The 21,543-nt window shown below is 39.1% G+C and overlaps 1 protein-coding gene across 2 annotated transcripts in view; it reads right to left on the reverse strand.

Moving 5' to 3' along the window:
• SNX9 (sorting nexin 9) overlaps positions 1–21,543 on the reverse strand; it is a 62,309-nt gene that overhangs the window by 24,743 nt on the left and 16,023 nt on the right. The window contains exons 3-9 of one of the 2 annotated variants that reach the window (XM_042886138.1): positions 19,826–19,900; positions 18,548–18,670; positions 5,718–5,901; positions 4,811–4,961; positions 3,714–3,798; positions 2,681–2,806; positions 2,283–2,400 (exon numbers count right to left, since the gene is read on the reverse strand). In XM_042886138.1, coding sequence (XP_042742072.1) covers positions 2,283–2,400; positions 2,681–2,806; positions 3,714–3,798; positions 4,811–4,961; positions 5,718–5,901; positions 18,548–18,670; positions 19,826–19,900 — 862 coding nt within the window. Of the gene's footprint in view, positions 1–2,282; positions 2,401–2,680; positions 2,807–3,713; positions 3,799–4,810; positions 4,965–5,717; positions 5,902–18,547; positions 18,671–19,825; positions 19,901–21,543 lie in introns of both variants that reach the window. The other variant, XM_042886129.1, reaches the window with a different exon arrangement.

Here is a 21,543-nt window from a genome sequence, read left to right on the forward strand (position 1 = left end):
GAAATCAAGCAATAGGAGGAATAGCCGTAACATTTTACTTATAGGCAAAAAATAGCTTGTAGGAGAATTCTCCCTTTCCTCTGAGAGCTTTGCAGCAAAGGTCCTACAACATAACACTTTCACAATCAAATACAAAAGAAAATTAAAACAAAGATCTCAAAACAATTCCTCCAGACAAATACAAATGCAATACGTCTGCAAATACAAAATATAACTAGCTATCTATTCTCTCCAACAGCAAATATCTTCTGTAATAATAGGGAAATAACAGTAAGTAAACAAACAAAAAAATAATCCACTTTGTCTTGGTTTTAAATCAATGGCCTAGAGAAATAAACTGGAGATATGAAACAATGCTTTTACTGGTGGTGTTTTGTTACAGATAGTTATAGTTTACTATAAATACTTAATGAAAGATTTTTCTTTAATATCTTTTTTAAAGAAAACGGGGAAAAAAACACCCAAGCAGTAAGACATGACTGAAACTTGAACAAAAATTCTCTCTTTATTTCTCTTCCGGAACTGTCTTGAGCAGAGTCACCACAAAATGGTGAATTCTCAATTCTTGCCGAAGACATGAGGAAGGCCAGCAAAATTGCTACCTTGGACTTCTGGAGGGAGGACTGAAGTGTTCTGGCAGGGGAAGTTCCCATGATATTCCTGAAGGAATAGTCCTGAAGGGTAAAGGGGTCCAGGGAGGCTGGATGCTCCTCAAGAAGGAAGTCTTAAAGGTGCAGAAGCAGACTATTCCCCTGTGCCTCAAGATGAGCCGGTGGGGAAGAAGAGTGATGTGAATAAACAAGGAACTTTCCCTGAGGAGAAAAATACAATCTGTCTTCTGTGGAAGAAGGGACAGGCAACTCACGGAGAGTACAAAGAAGTTGTTAGGATACACAGGGAGAAAATTAGAAAGCCAAAAGCCCAGCTTGAACCCAACTTGACTGTTGGGGTAAAAGAGAACAAAAAGCTTTTTTACAAATATATTAACAGTAAGAGGAGGGCTAACGAGAATCTCCATCCTAGATGCAGCAGGGAATGTGATCACCTGAGGATAAGGAAAAGGCTGAGGTTTTCAATGCCTTCTTTACATCTGCCTTTAGAAGTCAGAACAGTTTTCCTTGGGGTATTCAACCCCCTGACCTGGAAGTCTCAGATGGGGAGCAGAACAAACTGCCTACAGTTTAGGTGGAAACAGTTAAGAGACCTACTACTCCACCTGGACTACCACAAGTCCATGGGGCCAGATGGGATCCACCACAGAGTGCTGAGGGAACTGGTAGAGGTGCTTGCCAAGCTGCTTTCCACCTTCAACACTTCCGACTAACTAGAGAGGCTGCAGAGGATTGGAGGCTTGCCAGTGGGATTCCCATGTACAAGAAGGGTTGTAAGGAGGAATGGGGGAACTACAGGCCTGTCAGCCTGACCTCGGTGGCAGGAAAGGGTAGGGAGTAGGGGGGTAGGAAGGCCCTACAGAGGGATCTGGACAGGCTGGATAGCTGGGCTGAGGCCGATGGGATGAAGTTCAACAAGAACAAATGAAGGATCCTGCACTTTGGCCAAAACAACCTCAGGCAACGCTACAGGCATGGGGTTGAGTGGCTGGAAGACTGTGTAGAAGAAACAGACCTGGGGGTGTTGGTTCACAGTTGGCTGAACATGAGCCAGCAGTGTACACAGGTAGCCAAGATGGCCAATGGCATCTTGGCTTGTATCAGAAATAGCAAGGAAGTGATCATCCCTCTGTACTTACCACTGGCAAGGCCGCATCTCAAGTACTACATTCAGTTTCAGCCCCTCACCATAGGAAAGACACTGAAGCACTGGAGCATGTTCAGAGAAAGGCAATGAAACTGGTGAGGGGTCTGGAGCACAAGTGTTAAGGGATTATTCAGTCCAGAGAAGAATAGGCTCAGGGGAGACATTATCACTCTCTACAGCTACCTGAAGGGAGGCTGTGGTGAGGTGGGAGTCAGCCTCTTCTCCTGTGCAGCTAGCAGTAAGATTAGATGGAACGGCCTCAAGTTGCAGCAGGGTAGATTCAGGTTGGATGTTAGGAAATACTCCTCCGAGAGAGTGGTCAGGCACTGGAATGGACTACACAAGGAGGTGGTGGAGTCACTGTCTCTGAAGTGCTCAAAAAACATTTAGATGTGCTGAGGGACGTGGTTTAGTGGGAAACATTGATGAAAGTGGACAGTTGGGAAGGATGATCTTGGAGGTCTTTTCCAACCTCGGTGATTCTATGATTCCTATGAGTCCACAAACAAATAATAAACATTTACCTGTTACTTGCTTGTCTGGAAGAGATGGGATTGGAATGGCTAATCCAAATTTAACCAGAAGACGCTCATACAACCAATCAAAGTGCTTGTATCTGTGGTTGACAGATCGATTAGTGTTCTGTAAGAGAAACACAACTCTGAATTTTGACAGGCATCTACAGATAGCAACATGAAACAAGCGTGACCAGTAAATATGTGGAACTTGAAATAAAACTTATGATGTAGTCTTGAATCTATAGTTGCAGAACTAAAAATGCTAGGAAATAACAAAACTACTCTTTGGGGGAAAACCTGTGTCAACCATCACTTACAAGTCTGTAAACAACTTGAATAAACTTATTTATCTGTAAAATAACCCACATTTGTGAAAGAGAAGAGCCTGTTTCAGATACACTTACAGTGCAGGTCAGCTGATACTCAATGTAGCTCTTCAGACCATACATTTTTGAACCTTTTTTGGGATCTGCCACCACACAATCAAATGTAGAGGTAGGATAAACCCACATTGGGCCATAATCACCGATCTGTAAGAAATTGCAAATATTACTGTTTTTAATTGAATACATGACATTGTACCAGCTGCAAACAAGGAAACAAACAAAGAAACAAATACATTCCATTACATGAATGAAGAATATTTTTAAAACAGAGCTTCTAATTCTCTTCATTTAAAAGTTTCAGACACTTTCAGTGAGCCTGAGAATCAGGAAACACAGGGTTTCCTGCAGCTAGATATAATTTACCACAGTTGTATTTAAGTATGTCCATACATTTTTTTCAAATAACTAAGGAGCAGTGAGTTGTAGGTATTATTACCTCCATCATATTTCACTATAATAGTATAGATCTACAACAGCCTGTTATTAGATCAGCAGATGAACTCATCATCATGACTGAATATAGCAAACCTTCATGAATGTACTTCAAGTAACTATCAAGAAAGCTGAGAGAGTGTAATACATTTTCTGCCCTCTCTGTTTCAACAAGGCTTGTTTTTCACATTCACAAATAATGCAGGTAAGAAAAACACTATTAAGAATAATTCTGAAAACAGAAGAATGCTTAGAAGAAAAGAGTTAAAACTTGACTCTGAAAAAACCCTCAGTGATACAGGACTCTGGAATGCAGTCCATCATGACTTTAAGTGGTGTATAGTTTCATGATGACAGTGACATTTCTAATTAAGCACCAATTGTGTCTGACCCAGATATATTTAACAACCCTGAGACTAAAAGTTAACTTGGGTAAGAAGAGAAGTGGAGAGAACCTAAAAAACGAAACAAAACAAAAAAAACAATACCCAAAACAAGTCAGAAATCAACCACCACCCCACTTCCTCTCTAAAAATAACCAAATAAAAATCCAGCCAACCCACTAAACAAAAGTCACACCCACACCACAGTCACACCCACTCATCTACCTCCAACTTACAATTATGGGAATCTTCTCTTTTGGTTTTGCTAGCTGCTTTGCCAATAGATACTGCTCCATTCCAGGTTTTGCAAATCCAGGAAATCTAAACAAAACAAAGTGATAAATTTACTTTGCATCCCCTTTCAATATGCACAGAAGAAAACACTTAGCATTTCTCAAAAATAGAAAAAAGTTACGACATGGGTTACCAACTATTCACCCTGAAAAAAAACAGAAAAGTTTAGGCTGCTAATCTCCAGCTTTTGTCTGTGTAATACAGGCTCCTTCTTGCACGACATGCAGCTACTTGTGCCCTGCAGTCCACCAGAGCAAATGTAACAGTAGGGCATGAACTAACTAACATCTGCCACGCCATTCACTGCAGCCTATACTTTGCAGATGCACACATGCATGTACACACGTGCACACCTTTTTGCTGTTTCAGACAATGAGAATTCAATCATCTGAAAGAACAACAAAGTGCAGATTTAAAAAGTACTTCTAAGCATGAGTTAAAATAATTTGTCCTCCAATTAGAAAGAAAAATGCACAAAAATCACTGTAGCATCCTTACGCAAAGGCTTTACGAATGGCAAATAGCACTTCTCTTTTTTAATTAAGAAGATACTTAGCCCTTCAAATATCTATAATCTACTACTTGCTTGCAGAAACACTACAAGTTTGACATACCTTTCAGGCAAATGCTTTTAAAATTATTTTTATGCAAAATGGGTTTGCAACAAGTAGCTGCCAAACTGATGGAGAGGTACTGCAGCATAACTGGACAAAATGTCCACTGATGAACAAAGTCAACCATCTGTGAATGACTAGTCATGAAAAATTTAACCAACAGTAAGTCCAAAAATGAAGAGCTAGTAAAGGCATTATTTGTTTGTATAACATCTCCAAAAATAGTTTTATGATGTACGTTCAGGGTTTCCTGAATCTACATTATCAAATCACATAGAGCCAATACTTAATCCACATACATTTTCACCCCCAAAACATTATTTACACTGCATATTTCAAGAAGGTTTAATTGCAACACATCTACGCTACTTGAAAAATTCCAGTTCTCTTCAATATGTACACATTTGTTCTGTATTTTCCATTACTTGTTAAGTGGTAACTTCATAGCAGCTGCACGAGAGTTTCCACGCTGGGACCCGCCAGCCTCTGACGACTCAGTTTCCTTGTAGCCAAGGTAAGATGGTGAAGATGATTTCGGGTCATCCCAGTCATCATCCCAATCATCGTCATCAGCAGCTGCTGAAGTAGAGAGGAAGGGTAAAGACAGTTACATGCTTTCTCTTTAGAAAGCAGAAGCACCTTCCTCAGCACTCATACACAAATAATCAACCAGGTAAATATGCTGAAGAGCTAGCTGAATCTTGTATTTTTTAATTCTTCCTCAGTTATCATCCCCATCAAGTACATCCTAACAAACACTACACTACAAATCCACTGGGGCAACAGTGATTGGAAAAAAAAAGAGAGAGATGCTGATGTGCAAAAATACTACAAAAAACAGCACCGCTCTATATTCATATACCATTGCTTAGTAAGATCCAGTTGTAACTTTTCCTCTTATTTTAGTCCCTTCCGACAAGTAGGTGAGGAGCATTCTGAAAGGCTACCATCTTCCTAAAATCAAGGATTTGGAGACTATGTTTTCACAGACCTGAAGGCATAAATTCAAGGGTGTTTAAGTTCCAGTTATTCAAGTTGAACAAGATGTCTAAGAACAGATTGCCCATGAACAACACTCTGGCTTGAGACAGGTTTGAGGCACCCATCGTTATGGACCTGATTTTTATTAATATTTTTAAAACCAAACAATGACCTTCATCATTTTAGTATTCAATTTACTGATATGATGATTACCTACCTGGAAGGTTTTTATTTTTATACTTACTTTTTATTAAGCAATTCATTTCCTACAGTTGCAAAAGATCAGGTAATTCCTATATCCATTGTCCACCTACCCTAATTCATTCAAAAGTAAGAGCATTATTAGCACACCTGGTCCTTGATATGCCTGTGGATGACCAAATGTTGCTGCTGCATCCCAGTTATTCGAAGCACTGTTCCTCTGGCCAGCTGCACTTTCAGCTTTTGTTGCCCAGCTGTCTCCAGCGGTTCCATTATCCCAGTTCCCAGACTTCCCAATATTCCAGCCTGACCAAGGATCACTGGCACTATTTACCTACATTGTGTAAACACAAGACGAAAATAAAGAAGGAATTGATGAAGACAGGAGCAAAGAACACACACTTTCTTCCTGAAGTCTTTGATGTCCTGATGATAGGCTACAAGTTTACATTCAGCACTTCACATTTGTTCAGTTCAGTAGCAGCAGCCAAATCTGCTCTAAACTGCAGTAAGCACCTGGAAGAACCGATCAGCTTTCCAGTAATGTAACACTAGGGCATGGCAATAAATGTTATATCTCCCAAAGGAACTTAAACAATTTGTTCCAACGTTCTTAGGAAGTACTCTTACCCGTGGTAAAAATTATTTTACTCTAACACCACGAGTATGGTGTATGTGAACTACTAGATACATCAATCCACAGACTAACCAGCATATCTGAACCAGAAACTTGAAAGTCAATGATTAGTATTTTACTGAATGCTTATTTCGCCAAATGAAGATCAGTGGCTTTACTAAAAGCAAATCCTAAGTTGCCAATATTGGGTGCACCAGTTTGGAAGTTATGGCCAGGAATTTGAGCAGCTTCCCTGTTACAGCTTAATTTGTTCAAAGCAAAGATGAAGGAAAGAAAGAAACATCTGCCAGGAAACAGAGTTTGGCATCTCCCCGTAGACCTACTCCCCCAACATTCTACTGATGTTGCAGTGGAGGTGGAAACTTCAGGGAAAGAGCACACAGAAGACGTCTCTAACTACTGCATCAATTTCTCAGGTTTACCTGACAGTAAATTGGATTAATAGCCTAGCATCCTGCTCTGTGATTTGATTTTTAACACCGCGCTTTAAAAAAGCATTGATTAGTTAAGTGCAGTCTACTCCAAATGCTTCAGTGCAAAGACTAAGTGGTAGAAAGAGGGAAAAAAAAGAATCACAAATCAAAACCCACACACCCAAAGTGTAGGAGGAAGGAGGAGGAAAAGGGGAAGGAAAGAAAATAAAGCCTACAAAGTTTGCTTTGTTCAGCAACTGAGGGGGGAACTGAGTTTTGTGGGAAAAAAAAAAATATCTCAAAGCCTGCAGAATCCAGGGCACTGTCTTTATCATGAAGCAGTGTATCAAGGATGCCTAGTATAATTAATTGCTATAACAACTTACGTAAAACTACAATATTTACATGAAACTTGGAGCATTTTCCAGGGCAGATTTACTAAAACTCCCACTGCAAGTCAACTTATTCTGCCCAAACCCTCCAAAATCTTTAACATACCTGCATTCCTTACAAAAGTTAAAATTTAAATAGAAATTACTACTTTATTTCAGCTCACTAAGAAGACCACTTGTTTCAAAACTGTGTAACAAACCAGAACCTTATTCAGATTTTACAGACATCCTCTTGTAAGCAAAAAACGCAGAACATTTGTTTGTGCAACAAATGCAATTTTATCTTCCAAACATTTTAGATTTTTCATGTATTGAATCTTTTTAAATACAAAAGTTTAATTAAACAGCTGCACCTGTGACTTTGCTTTATAATCCTTGATGCTACCATGAGTCAAGGCAGTTATTACAGTAAGAGCATCATATTCTGCCCACCACTTAGATAAACAAATACTCTTTAATAATGCCAATGCATTATTTTTCCGCAGTTCTTTGAAGTAATCCTGGGTAATCACAGAATGTGAGGTCTTGCTTTAGTTTTCCCTACAACAAAGTCTGCTGACAGTCAGACTTCACAGTTGCTATCAAACCTTTAGGAGTTGAAAAGGCATGTACTATTGATATTGCACAGTGCGGGCTCTTCAGGCACAGAGTCCCCAGGAACTGGAAATCAAGGTGAAATCCTCTAAGCTGAGTGGAAATCTCCATTCAGAAGACCCAAGAGAAATAAGTGAGCCAGACAAGAAGTGGTCTCTAGAAATTGCTGGACTGAGAGCAATTGTATGGACAGCTCCTACATTGATAACATTTTTTTTTTTTTTTTTTTTTTTTAAGATGAAACTGATGCAAGAACACTGCTCCCCTAGGAGAGCATTTTGTTGAGGTCTGCTAATTCTTGGATAGCTGATGCACACTACTAATTACAGTGAAGTTGTTGTTGGCTTACAGGGTACCAAGCTGCTCTTCTTATGATGTTCACCCCATACAAGTTTATGCGAAGTGAAAAAAAAACCCAAAAACATGCCATCAGAATTCACTGTCGTTGTTAAAGGAAAACACAAATGTTGGGGCTCACCCACATGGAAAAGCACGTCTCCTAATGCAACTTAGAGCACCTACAACAATTTGCATAATATTCATTTGCATATACTTCTGCAATATATTTTGGGCTGATCGCTGGCAAATGAAAGCTCAGAAGTGGGATGATTGCCAAGAGGCTGAGTAAAGTTCTCCTCTTCTCTGTAGTTGATGTGAAATCTGGTACATGAGTGGGTGGCAAAGAAACCTTAAGATTCACTGCAGAAAAAGGGGGAGGTAATAATAGTAATACTGAATACAGTACTAAAGAATGGCTGTCAAAAGCAATCATTACAGAACTTGCAGACAGTTGCTCATACACATTAAATGCCGTACAGCAAAGGGAAACGGATTACTGCTCCTGGAGATGTTTTATCTCTGGTCCTACAGGGAAGCACTACTCTGAAATCAGTTTTACCTCTGAGATGTCCAAAAAAGCTCTGCGATAAACTCTTTCCCCTAAGCAGGTGACACAGAAGAAGTTGCAGAAGTTGTTGGATACGCTATTCTCATTCAGCTGCTTTCAGCTGAAGGGCACACATTTCTTTCCGAGGCACTGGCAAAGAGGGTAAGAGATGGGTTAAAGATGTGTACACAGGTGACACATCTCACAGAACATTTCCAGGTCACCCTTCATCTTTCTTCAAATGTTTGCCTATATTGCATCCATTGTGTACATGCACATGCTGTGGACGCTTCCAAACAGTAGCCAAAATCAGTAAGTGTAGAGAAGGGCTCAGGAATCCAAAGTCTGCCTTCCTCAATGTCTCACAACAACATGGAGGCCCAAGTGAAAACAGATCATTTATTAAAGGAATAATCTCAGCTCCACTCAGCAGTTCCACAGATCTCGGTAGCTGACAAATTCCGTAAGAGAAACCATTTCTGTGGCTTAGCTCTGGTTGACTAAACCTTAATCAGGCCAGCAGGTATTCTGTAAGTGATTAACTTGTACATTCTCACACCTTAACTATTCCATAATTGAAACTTATAATCCTCTGATCTCTCTCTAGGCAGCACAGAAAAGATGAAGAGTCCCTGCAAGAAGCTATTATTGAGTTAATTTAAGGACAGAGTACACCTAACATCCAAACATCCAAAGCAATCTCAAACAAATGCACAAAAAGAAAATGCTACACCACACATAATTAAGAAACTTCGATCTTCAAATGAAACGCTGTGTCTCTGCTCCTCAAGTACCGAGATTAAATTGAAAGATAAATTCCTTAAAGGCAACCAATTTTCCCTTTTGTAGACCACTACAGCCTTGTTCACTCCTACTGCTCTGAGAGAAAAACCAGAACAAAAATAGCTGTTTGGGGGACAGACAATAGAGGGACCACATTGCTAAATATTTTAAGAATTTTCCATTAAGGATGGATGCAAAAATCACTTTAGAACCAGGGGTAAGGGGGATGGGGAACAGACAGGAGAATTGTAGCATATTTTCAAAGATCTAATTATAGTTGAAGAAGAATTTCACAACTGCAAAATCCTCAGCTTAGGGGTGGAAGGTCACTGTCTTCATCAAATGAATCAAAAATGAAACATGAAAAAGCAACATTTTTTCTATCTTCTAAGAATCTGAAGTTATAAAAAAGAAAAAACCTAAGTCACCGTGGCATCACTCTGTCCTAGCTCAAACACCTTTTTTTGACCTCTTGACTACGTAAATAATTCCTGGCAGACTCCTTCCTTGTATTGATGGATGCTTCTGACTGAAGAATGGATCAATTTTACTCCTGAAGGACAAAAGCCGAGACAAACCAAACAACGTTCAGATGCTAAAACTAAGCTGATTACCCCAGAAGACTTGAGTCCGGTTGGAGGCCTGTAACTAGCGGTGTTCCTCAGGGGTCTGTGCTGGGTCCGGTCTTGTTCAACATCTTCATCAATGACCCTGATGAGGGGATAATGGCCACCCTCAGCAAGTTTGCTGATGATACGAAGTTGGGAGGATTGGCTGACACGCCTGAAGGCTGTGTTGCCATTCAGCAAGACCTGGATAGGCTGGAGAGCTGGGCAGAAAAAAACCGGATGAGGTTTAACAAAAGCAAGTGTAGAGTCTTGCATCTGGGGAGGAATAATTGCATGCACCAGTACAGGTTGGGGGATGACCTGCTGGAGGGGAGCTCTGCGGAAAGGGACCTGGGTGTCCTGGTGGATGACAGGTTGGCCATGAGCCAGCAGTGTGCCCTTGTGGCCAAAAAGGCCAATGGCTTACTGGGGTGCATTAAAAAGAGCGTGGCCAGCAGGTCAAAGGAGGTGATCCTCCCCCTCTACTCTGCCCTGGTAAGACCTCATCTGGAGTACTGCGTGCAGTTCTGGGCTCCCCAGTACAAAAAAGACAGGGATCTCTTGGAAAGAGTCCAGCGGAGGGCCACCAAGATGGTGAAGGGCCTGGAGCATCTCCCCTATGAGGAAAGGCTGAGTGAACTGGGTCTGTTCAGCCTTGAGAAAAGAAGACTGAGAGGGGACCTGATCCAGGTCTATAAATATCTAAGGTGTGGGGGTCAGAATGGCGAGGCCGGACTCTTTTCAGTGGTGAGTGGAGACAGGACAAGGGGAAACGGCTGGAAACTGCAGCATAGGAAGTTCCGCACAAATGTGCGCAAGAACTTCTTTACAGTGAGGTGACGGAGCACTGGAACAGGCTGCCCAGGGAGGTGGTGGAGTCTCCTTCTCTGGAGATGTTCAAGACCTGCCTGGATGCCTACCTGTGCGACCTGCTGTAGGGAACCTGCTTTGGCAGGGGGGTTGGACTCGATGATCTCTGGAGGTCCCTTCCAACCCCTACAATTCTATGATTCTGTGAAGACCCCAGATAGCTGTGCCACCAAAAGTAATCATTTCCAACTGTAAGAAACAGACCTTGAAACCTGCTTCAAGAGACAGAAGCCACGCTGAAAAAGTGAGAAGTAAAAGCAAGCTTGGTCATATCAAGGAAAGTACAGGATAGCCAAAGTTCCAATGAGAACTATGACACTCCTCAAGAGACATTGAAACAGGGGCTATTCACAAAGTAGCTGAGAAGCTGCCTTGCTTCATGGTAGATTTTCATCTATTAACTTCTGACTCAAATAAAAAAAGCCATGTTTGTGAGGCAAAGTAGTATTTTTAGAAAGATGTGCAACTTGGAAGAGAAAAGAAAAAGTCCATACTTCAGTGATAGGGTGAGGAGAGGGAAAAAACTCCCATCTGTTGGCACCCTCATCGATTAAAGGAATAATGATGATTCCTTTAATCATGATAAAAATGATAATACTTTCTCTGAAGTTTGCTTAATGTTAGCTTTGTCATACAATTCTGTATATTTATCCAATGAGGATCTCTCAGGCTTCTGCTTTCATTACCCACACAGGAATATTTAAATGGCAGTCAAGTCACTTTAATATCCTTGTTTCCTTTTTACTTGATTTCAGGTTTCTTCTCAAAACACAGATGAGAAATGTCAGAGACTTATCCAAGTAGCAGTCACAGTAAAGCCAGAAACAGAAGATTCCCTTGTTTCTCTTTGATGTTGTTCTTTAGATATCCCAGGGTCAGGCTACAAAAACTAAACCAGGCTTTATCCTTTCATTTTGGGAACTGCACTCTGTATTTTTGTTTGATAACAGAGAACAAGGGTTTCACTCGTGTATTTTTAAAGTAGGCCAAGACTTTTCAAAGTACCATTCTCAATGACAAATGTGAAGACTCCACCTTAAAGATATGATCAATGAGCAACTGCCCCCTACTGTGGTGAAGGAGATGGTACAACACACACACGCCACATGGCACTATGCCTGCAATTAAAGTAGGAGCACTTCTACAACTGACAAGACTGCCACTATTATCAAGTCAAAACATCCTTTGTATACTCAATGCCAAACTACTAGACCAGAAAGCTACCTCACAGAACAAGAAGTCAGTAAAAAACTGAGCTACAAGAAAAGGAATGTGCAAACACAAAAACTGTGGGAAAACTATTTCAGGGTTAGATTTTGCCTTACAGCATGGGATCACAATGATGAAGAGTGATCACAATACCACAACTTAACAACATGCTGTCTGAGCCTTTATTCCATTGGGACTCTCACAAAACACATCTCTGTAATATGGATAGGCACAACCACTGTCCTACTGTGGACAATCATATTTTTGTATGTCAATGCAATTCAATTCAAAGCATGCGAGCCACTCTTTTATGGAAATCAGTGCCTGGTTTTTTGTTAAAAAAAGAGTTGGTCACAAACTCCTGTCACAATTCTGAATGTAATATCATGACTTAGATCACAGAATTACAGAATCAGAGAACTGTAGGGGTTGGAAGAGACCTCTACAGATCATCGAGTCCAACCACCCAAATGTGGAGGAAAAGTGCTGCTTTCAAATTACATGTAGCAAAGGAAGATGTTGAAGTGTTGTCTGTAACAAGAATTGGAATTTAATAATTGTGAGAACCAGCAAACTAGGATATTGAGTATTCTGGTAATTTATGAACAGTTATAACCCAAATAACTTTGCTTGAACTTCTTTTTAGACATCTTTTACACTACACCCTTCAAGAGATTATTTATGTACGGAGATAACTATACATTAAGTCTTACAAATATACATATACAGAGTTAAGGTTTATTACTTACGGAGGCACGCTTCTGAAGTCCATAAAAAAAACAAACACAATTGCAATCTACCTACATACTTTAGAAGGCATTTTAGCATACCAGTTTAACAAGACAGACTGAAGTACACCAAACATGAGGGAGTCATGCATCTCCCATTTCCCACAACAATACTTCTACCTCACTGAATGCACACAGCAATGCCACAGAATTGGGAGACTGTTTCAGGAATGCAATAATATGCATGTCAGTTTCCACAGAATAATGCACTTTTAGTAATAACACTATGTTTATTTTCTTTGATCTTAGCATCTACTACTTTCCATAGCCATTCTGGTGATGTATGCTACACAAATTAATGAACACAATTTGTCTTTACAGCATTAAGTTGCAACTATTGGAAAAGATATTAAGTACAGCTTTGGGGACAGCTTCCTTAGTGTTCTTATGCTTGTTCAACAACTTAGTCTACACACCTGGCAAGTTAAGAATTATCTCAGTTCCTGCACACCAAACAAGGCGCTTTCACTACTTTTGATTTGTCCTGACTATACAGAATGACTATACAGAAGTTTTCTGAAGGAAAATGATCTTCTGGACTGTACCCGTTTATCTTTCTTCTACTGGGAAGAAATTATCCCAAATCATTTCACTTACTACTGGCTAAAACAATATGTCTGACCTACCATAATTTAAGTTCATTTCAGTGTCATCATTGCTAGTGTTATTTTAATATCAGAAAAACTTACATGTAACTTCCATGACTCTTTAAAATTACTCTTTAAAATTAGCAGCCTTCAGTGTCAGAGGAAGAAAACTCCTCATTCTTTCACCTCCTTTATGTAAAGGCCATACGATCAGGACAGCATGAGACCCATAGAAGCCATATAACAGGTCGCATCTTCACCATTTAAGGGTTACTTAATTACTCTGTTGACTGATTTATTCAAAGGCCTTTCAGACATGAAACCACAAACATGATAGGTACATGTAGCAGTAAGATCTCTTATCCACTTTTCTTCTCTGGGGATAAAAATAGTCACCCTTAATCATTTATTCCCTTGTTTGTACATAGTTAGCTTCACTGTTTCCTCTGGTTGCTTTTGTCTGCCCCAGTACTACAAGCAGTTCTTGGAAACATCCACCTTCTCTTGGTTATTTGGGCATGACTGCTTGCTACCTGCTTGAGCCTCTTTAAAGGAGATGCTGCAAGCTCTACCAAGATATTTATTGCTGGCACACTACTGACTCAAGGAATTAGCTAGGAAAGAAGAAACTGCCAAGCTGTGCCAAGTTCTTCCCTTCTCTTTAGGGAGTATCTCAGGACCCCTTTTCTATCTCATTTTATATTTGTAGCTAATACAATTATGACAGCATACCAATGTGGTGTTGGGGTCATTGTATCTTTCTCAATGAAGAAAAGGAAGTTAGAAGAGTAGGTAGCATTAGTTATTAATTTATGGAACAATAAGAAAAAAGATCTTAAAAAAGCAAAGATAAGGAGCAGTGCACCGTTCAACCTGATGATCTTTTTCTAATACCAAAAAATTAAGGGTTCCATAGTAAGAAACCAGAGACATCTTATTCTCCTAGAAAGCAAAAGGGAATGTAAACAGGAGGAATGAAGTCTTATTTAAAGAGATGCAGACATACAGATAGATTTGGGAAAACTATGACATATAGCATTTCTACTTGACAAAAGCACTTTTATCCCTGAGATATAGCAGAACATCTAAAGTTATATCAACAAGAGTACAATGCATAAAGCTAAAAAATAAAATTTGTTGGAATTTTATTTAAGCCCTATCAGAAGCACATTGAGATTTAAGATACATTTCTGAGTGGATCGACTATCCAGCTGAGGACTGGAAAACGAAGACAGAAAAACATTATAAAGTTTGTATTAAAACAGCAAGTCTCTTAAAAAAAAAAAAAAAAAAAAAAAAAAAAAAAAGCCTAAAAGTAACTTATCTGGATCTTTTATTTTTAATAAGGCTTGGTGCTGAAAGACAGTGAGACAGACCATTCTGTCTTTACCAGCAGAAGTATGGTAGCCATTTCAAGAATTAAGTCATCATTTTGACTGACTGAAACTGGGGGCTGTGGATATTATACACATAGAATCACAGAATGGCTTTAGTTGGAAGGAAACTTGAAGTCCATTTAATTCCAAATCCCTTCTGTAGATAGCGCTGCCACCCATCAGATCAAATTGCCCATGGCCCCATCCACCCCAGCCTTGAACGTCTCCAGGAATAGGGGACCTACAACTCCTCTGGACAACCTGTTCCACTGCAAAGTTACTGATATTTTGAAGCAACCTTAATATATTAATAGAAATAAAAAGTCTAAGATGTCCTGTTTATTTACAAGTGTTTTTATAAAATTTTCCTGTAATAAACTCAACCCCCCAATTACTGTAACAGGTAACAAAATGTCAGCAGTTAGGAATTCTTTTTCAGTGCACCAGACCACACCAGACAATTTTAGTTCCCATTACATTAACACCTAATGTCCTGTATTTCTACGCTTTCCACAGTCTGAACACACAAGTTGTATTTGTAGATGAAGCACTTTGTATATTGACCAAATCACTCATTAAGCAACCTGAAAATAGCAAGTCAATTGCTTACAACTGTGTATCTGAATACAGATCAATCCAAAGCACCTGAACAAACTTGTTAACCAGTGCAAATGCTAACACAATCAAGTGTGGAGTAATACACTTGTGGAGCAACCCAGAGAGCAGGCTATATTCTTACAGGCAACAGCTTCAGAAGTAAAGCTGGTAAATAGGGGATGAACACCACAATGACTTCCTGATGCACCAATACACGAGTCAACGCAATCTTTCAGTATGTCTGGCCTTTCTATGCCAGAACAGCAATATTAAATCTTTTTTTGCACCATGTGACTTTACAAAGGAGCAATGCATAAAATTCTAGTATCTTCATTTTACAAATGAGACACAAGATCAAGGAGATTGCAGAAAGTGGCTTTTCTAGGGGAAAAAAGAAAAAATTCTTAGAAACAGATGGAGACAATTAACCATAAAATTTTTGCACAGAGAAAATATCATGAAGAACTCTCTGATCTGGAAGAAAGGCACAATATCCAAAACTACAGCCAGACTGCTCAGTATATAGATTAAATTCTTACTAGCAATAGGACATGTGAACAAAGCATAAGATCAGTGTCAGAAACTGAAGAAACTAACATTCAAAGCAGGCCCTTCTAGAAAATATATTTAACCAAACAGCAGTTTACTGAACCCAGATTTAAAAAAAAAAAAAATAATCTTGAGGAAATTGAAATAATGATAAAATCTCGACAATGCAACAAGATGGTTTCTGCTACAAAAATGCAGGAAAGCAAGAAGCCCAAACATATCAGCCTGAGGGAATGTTATTAGCTTCCCCTACATCTTGCATGACCTTGCCTGCATCCAGATTCACATTCCCCCCTCGCTCTCTCTCTCCATCTCCAGCAATGCAGTGTTACTATAATGCACAACGGTATGGTGCTTCTCCAAACTGTCTCACAGAGCATTTGAAGGATAATGGAGGCACATAAGAATAATACATTGATGAAAATGAAACAAGCTGTTCACTTGGAGTTACCCTATTCCAAAACTTGTTTATAAAGAAACTGCAATTTGTTTGTATTACAGATTCAATATACTGCTGATAAACTGTTAAGCACCTGCCTTTTCAAGCTTTGCCTTCTCTAGAAACGCATCTTCCAAAATTACATTGATGTAGTAATTCTCTATTTCCAGCAGAACAGATCTTTTATTGTAATTCTTCCTCCTATATAGGCAAGGGCTATTTTTCTGCCCTTCTCCAGGCACATGAGTACCCTCTGTTAAGCACAAATGCCTTTACCACCATTCAAAATAGTCTAATCTACTTTACAACAAGTAGTTGTCCCAAGGTAAAATTTACTTATTTCATTCACAAGAGAAACAGTACTCAGAATTTACAGAAATCGGTGCTGCAAATATTTCAAACCCTTCAAATTTAAAGTTTAGCTAGAAACTCTTATGGATGAAAAACCAGAGCAAGAATAACAGCAGAAGAAATGATGTTTCCACTCTACCTTCAAAATTACTGTAAATTAGTGAGTTAAAAGGAACCTATAATCAATGGTTTGTGTTCAGCCTGAGATGAGAAATTCACGAGGTATATCAGAAGTTCTGTGTTTAACCTAAATTATTCATAAAATAAAAATATATAAAATATAAACTAAAAAATTAAAAAAAAAAAATTGAGACAGTCATAGAGAGGTCTGGAGCTCTGACTGTTTGTGGGTGTATATGTGTATATTACACATATGTACTCCATGTACGCAGTACTTGAATGTACTATATACATGCCACAGTATCACAGACTGACTGAGGCTGGCAGGGACCTCTGGGTCCATCTGATCCAACCCCTGCTCAAGTAGGACCACTCAGAGGAGGGTGCCGAGAACCATGTCCAGGTGGTCTTTACAGATCTCCAAAAAAGAACAGGCAACCTGGGCAAGTGTTCTCTCACCTACCCAGTAAAAAAGTGTCTACTGATGTTTGGATGAAACCTTCAGTATGTGTTAGCTTGTGCACAACGCCTCTTGTTCTGTCACTTGGCACCACTGTAAATAGCTTGGCACCGTCGTCTTTACACCCTTCCATGACTTTGCATGGAGCACAACATCAGGAAGCACTTAGAGAAACCAGTGAGATCTGTCCCCTCCTCCACCAATTTTTCTATTAGACATTCGTAACAAAGCAAACTACAAATGATTACTGAATAGTTAGAATCTTTTAGTTAAAGGCTAGGCAACCTTATATTGGTTTGGCACTGTCTAGCTCAGTACAAGAAGCATAAATTAAATATCATACACTCATGTATACTGACTATAATGAAAACATCACATGTACAGTTTTCAAGAGATCTCAATTCATCTCAAAGTTCTGTGGTACAGGTTACAGTTAAGAAAACTAATAATTGATTTTTAACTGCCACAAGCTAGGCACATTTTCCCCACTGCTACAATAAGTAAAGCATTTACTTTCCAATAAGTGACAGCTTTGCAAGCTGGTGCTGGAAAGAGCAGATTTTGTTCTTGTGCTGACCTATGGACTTTGACGTGTTTAATTGCTCCTACGTGTAACACATGTAGCAATCCACAGAACATAACAAACTGTGTTTAAAATAATGGCTGCCTTCATTTATTTAACATGAAGCTAAACATTTGCAGCTTAATAAAATGACATGCTGGATAAAAAGTATGAAAAAATAGAAAATGAGAAAAAAGGAAAGAAAAACATTATTCTAGAAAAAACAAAGTCTCTTCTCCAACTGACAAGAGACAAAGCCAGAACTTGCTTCATCTTTTTTAATCAAAGAAACAAATCTTACTTAAATTCTGAAAGATATATGTCCATCTCTGGCTCATGATGCATAGAACATCCAATTGTAGCAAACATTAAAAAAAAAAAAAAAAAAAAAGCACAGTTCCTTAAAAAGATAAGCATACTAATGCAAGCAACTTTATCTTAATGCAAATTTGCTAAAAGTGAGAATTCCATTACACGTGACTGGGGTACAAACAGAGACAACGGTAGTCAAAGTTTTACAAGGTTGTAGATTCTAAAAAATAAAATGCTTTATTTTTTGAAGTTGCAGAACACTTATTTTTTCAGGAGTGACAGTAGCTGAAGAGACAAAAACAATAAATAATCAACAGAAGTGCTCCCTAACGAAAACATAATTACTTCTATTAGCAATTCTGTGAGGGTTCACAAATACGGTACAGCACAGCTGAGAAATGCAAGCAGTTATATTAACAGAACTGCCATGGCCACCTGGAGACCTACCTGATTACTGCTTTTTGCTGCCGAGCTGGTCTGAGCTGTATTTGAAGAGAGGGCATCAAAAAAGGCTTGGTCAGCTAATGAATTGCCACAACTAATTCCATCTTTTGTACCATCAGTTATAATCTGAAATGAGAAAAATTGCAGAAGATTTTTTACGCTTCCATGAATTCAATTACACAGTTTATCACATATCATTCTAACACTAGATGTTAAGATGGCAGCATACACCCTTTTTGAATTTAAATTCAACAGTACCTTTTATGAGTAGTAGTTCAATAGTATCTTTTACAAGCAGTTGAGTCTGGAGGACTCATTTCCACAACAGATAGAATCAGAGTGCATTAGCACAGTGTAACAAATTTGTGGTAGCAGATATATATCTATAAATTCATTAGGGATCAACATGGTTGTTAACATTACTGCTTGGAGACTGGGAATTCACAATCAGTTTGGGACAAGTCAGGAGAGCAAAAAGCTACATAGAAGCTAACCAGACAAATACAAGAAACAAGATTATGCAAGTCAGCATGTCTCCCACCCCGAGATTTGGGTTTTTTTTTCATCTTGGTTGCTTTGTAAAAATAAACAGCACTGGTGAAGGAAGGGAAGGACATGCTTTAGTGACACTGGAGGAGTTACAGCCAGAAATCTTGACCCAGCTGATGACCTGCAGATGTATACATGCTCTATGTTTCAAAGGTGAATGAGATTCCACGCTTTACATTCAGAGATCTGTTCCATCCCCACCCCAGTAACCTCAGTCTTCAAGCAAAGAGCAGATCAACACACAGAGGAGACACTACAGGCCCTCGGGAAGATAAATGGAGCAGTCCCTGGATTTGGGATCCCACACCCTGAGCCCCAGATGTGCATTTCCATTCCAGAGATCTCATGGGCATGAGGTATATCAGCTACAGCAAGAGCAGAGCAAACTTGCATTACTCACTTTACTTCTGCATCTGAGTTCTAAGATTGGAAAACAAAATTATTGGATCACGAGACAAAACCAGAAGCAAACTCAAAACAGCTCATGTTCTGCATATATATCACTAGAATTCACAATGGCTAATATTATGTTGCATTTCTTGGAAAACCACTAAGGAACACAGTAGTTTTAGATTACATTTGCCATGGTCTCCAAAGTCAGCTACAGTTGTTTCAATAATATACATTCTGAATATTAGTACTAAAAGTTTCACATTTGAGCTGGTCAGCAAACCGGATGATTGCTTTTTCAGTAGTTCTGCTTTTTTAGCACACAGTGATGCAGTCACTTACCTCTACATAATCTGTTGGGACAAGTCCTCTTTCTCCTTGGCTATTTTTTCCTTCTAACCACCCTCCACCGACATCCTAAAAAAATAATACATAAATAATTTTGCTAGATGGATCCCACAGCATGCTTCAAGCAACTCAGGAAGAAGTACTGTCTTGTTGTCAAGTGCTGAATGCAAGATTCAAAAGACAGTTATGACTACAACAAACTCACTTAAATCCACTGAATAAGGAGGTACTCATTCAAAAGAACACAGACCACACTTGTTTAACAGGACTACTGTGGGCTTTAACAGGCATGAGACAAAAAAAGTTGATTTTGAGCACTTTCGATCATTCATGCAACCACAGTCAATGCTCAGTGCATAAAATACAACAATTTGTGTGCTGTTTCCAAAACATTCATTTTTCTCAGCATTATAAAGAGGCAAGATGCATAGAATTAAGCTATTGGTAGCATTTGCATAATCTGGACTTCACCTGTGGAAAGTGCAGATGCAACCAGTTAAGTGGCAGCTATAAAACAAGAACATTATGGCTAACCTCAAGGTTCAAAGGCAACTGCCATACAAGATCTGGAAACACTCCTAGTTTACATTTAGTATCACTGAGGCATGTCTTAGTCTATCAGCTTGGAAAGAACTAAGACAGTTCAGATCTCAGCATGGCACCCTGATATTGTTTTTTTGAACACATATTTCACACATATTTGCAGATAAGCAGAGTCAATTTCAAGACAATGCTATGTGGAATAAGACAGCTCTGAGTTAAAAATCAAGCTGCTACTTGAACACAGTTACACCTCAAGTTCATTCACAGGTGAGTACTGGAACCATATGCGCTATACAGCAGTTACTGAATTTCAGGTTCTTAATTTGCTTTTTTAATTGATGTATTTATTTATGCACAATATTTTTTCTCTTTGAAAAAATCATGCAATCCTGCACATAATGAGAGAAGTCTGCTTCTGTATTTAAAGATTTGAAATAGTAAAGACCAATCATTTACTGAAATAAACTTTCATTTGCTTTTTTGTTATGGAACTAAATGATCACACACCACCACAAACAACTAGATATCTCACATTATAAATTCAACCTAGTTTGGTTAATCGGCAGGACTAATAATATCTTGAGCCAGAAATCACATTTGTACTGCACTTAATAGAAGTCACAGAATCACAAAACTGTAGGGATTGGAAGTACTTCTGGAGATCACCAAGTCAAACACTCCACTAAAGCAGGTTTCTTACAGTAGGTCACACAGGAAAATGTCCAGATGGATCTTCAGTTCCCCAGAGAGGGAGACTCCACAGCCTCTGTGGACAACCTGTTCCAGCGCTGTGTCACTGGAAAGTTCTTCGTGTTTGTAAGGAACTTTCTTTCAGTATTTCAGTTTATGCCCATTCCCCTTGTTTTGTCACAGCACACCAGTGCAAAGATTCTGGCCCCAGTCACTTGACTCCTGCACTTCAGATACATATGAAGTGATGAGATCACCTCTCAGTCTTCTCAAGGCTGAATAGTCCCAGGTCTCTCACCAGTGGACTTCCATGATTTCTGCTACTGCTGTCTCTACATTTACCACATAAAAAAGATCAAGAGCCTTCGTTGCAATCTACCCCACAGTTTAGTCAAGGACAGCATGAAATAAGTTTCTACTTCACTTTGAGCATATTGCCTTATCACACAAATGGCTTGTTTAGGAAAAACCAGCTTGAA

This window comes from Lagopus leucura, unplaced genomic scaffold, assembly GCF_019238085.1.
Source record: "Lagopus leucura isolate 7727_CA_CO unplaced genomic scaffold, USGS_WTPT01 Super-Scaffold_73, whole genome shotgun sequence".
In the NCBI taxonomy this organism is placed as follows: Eukaryota; Metazoa; Chordata; class Aves; order Galliformes; family Phasianidae; genus Lagopus; species Lagopus leucura.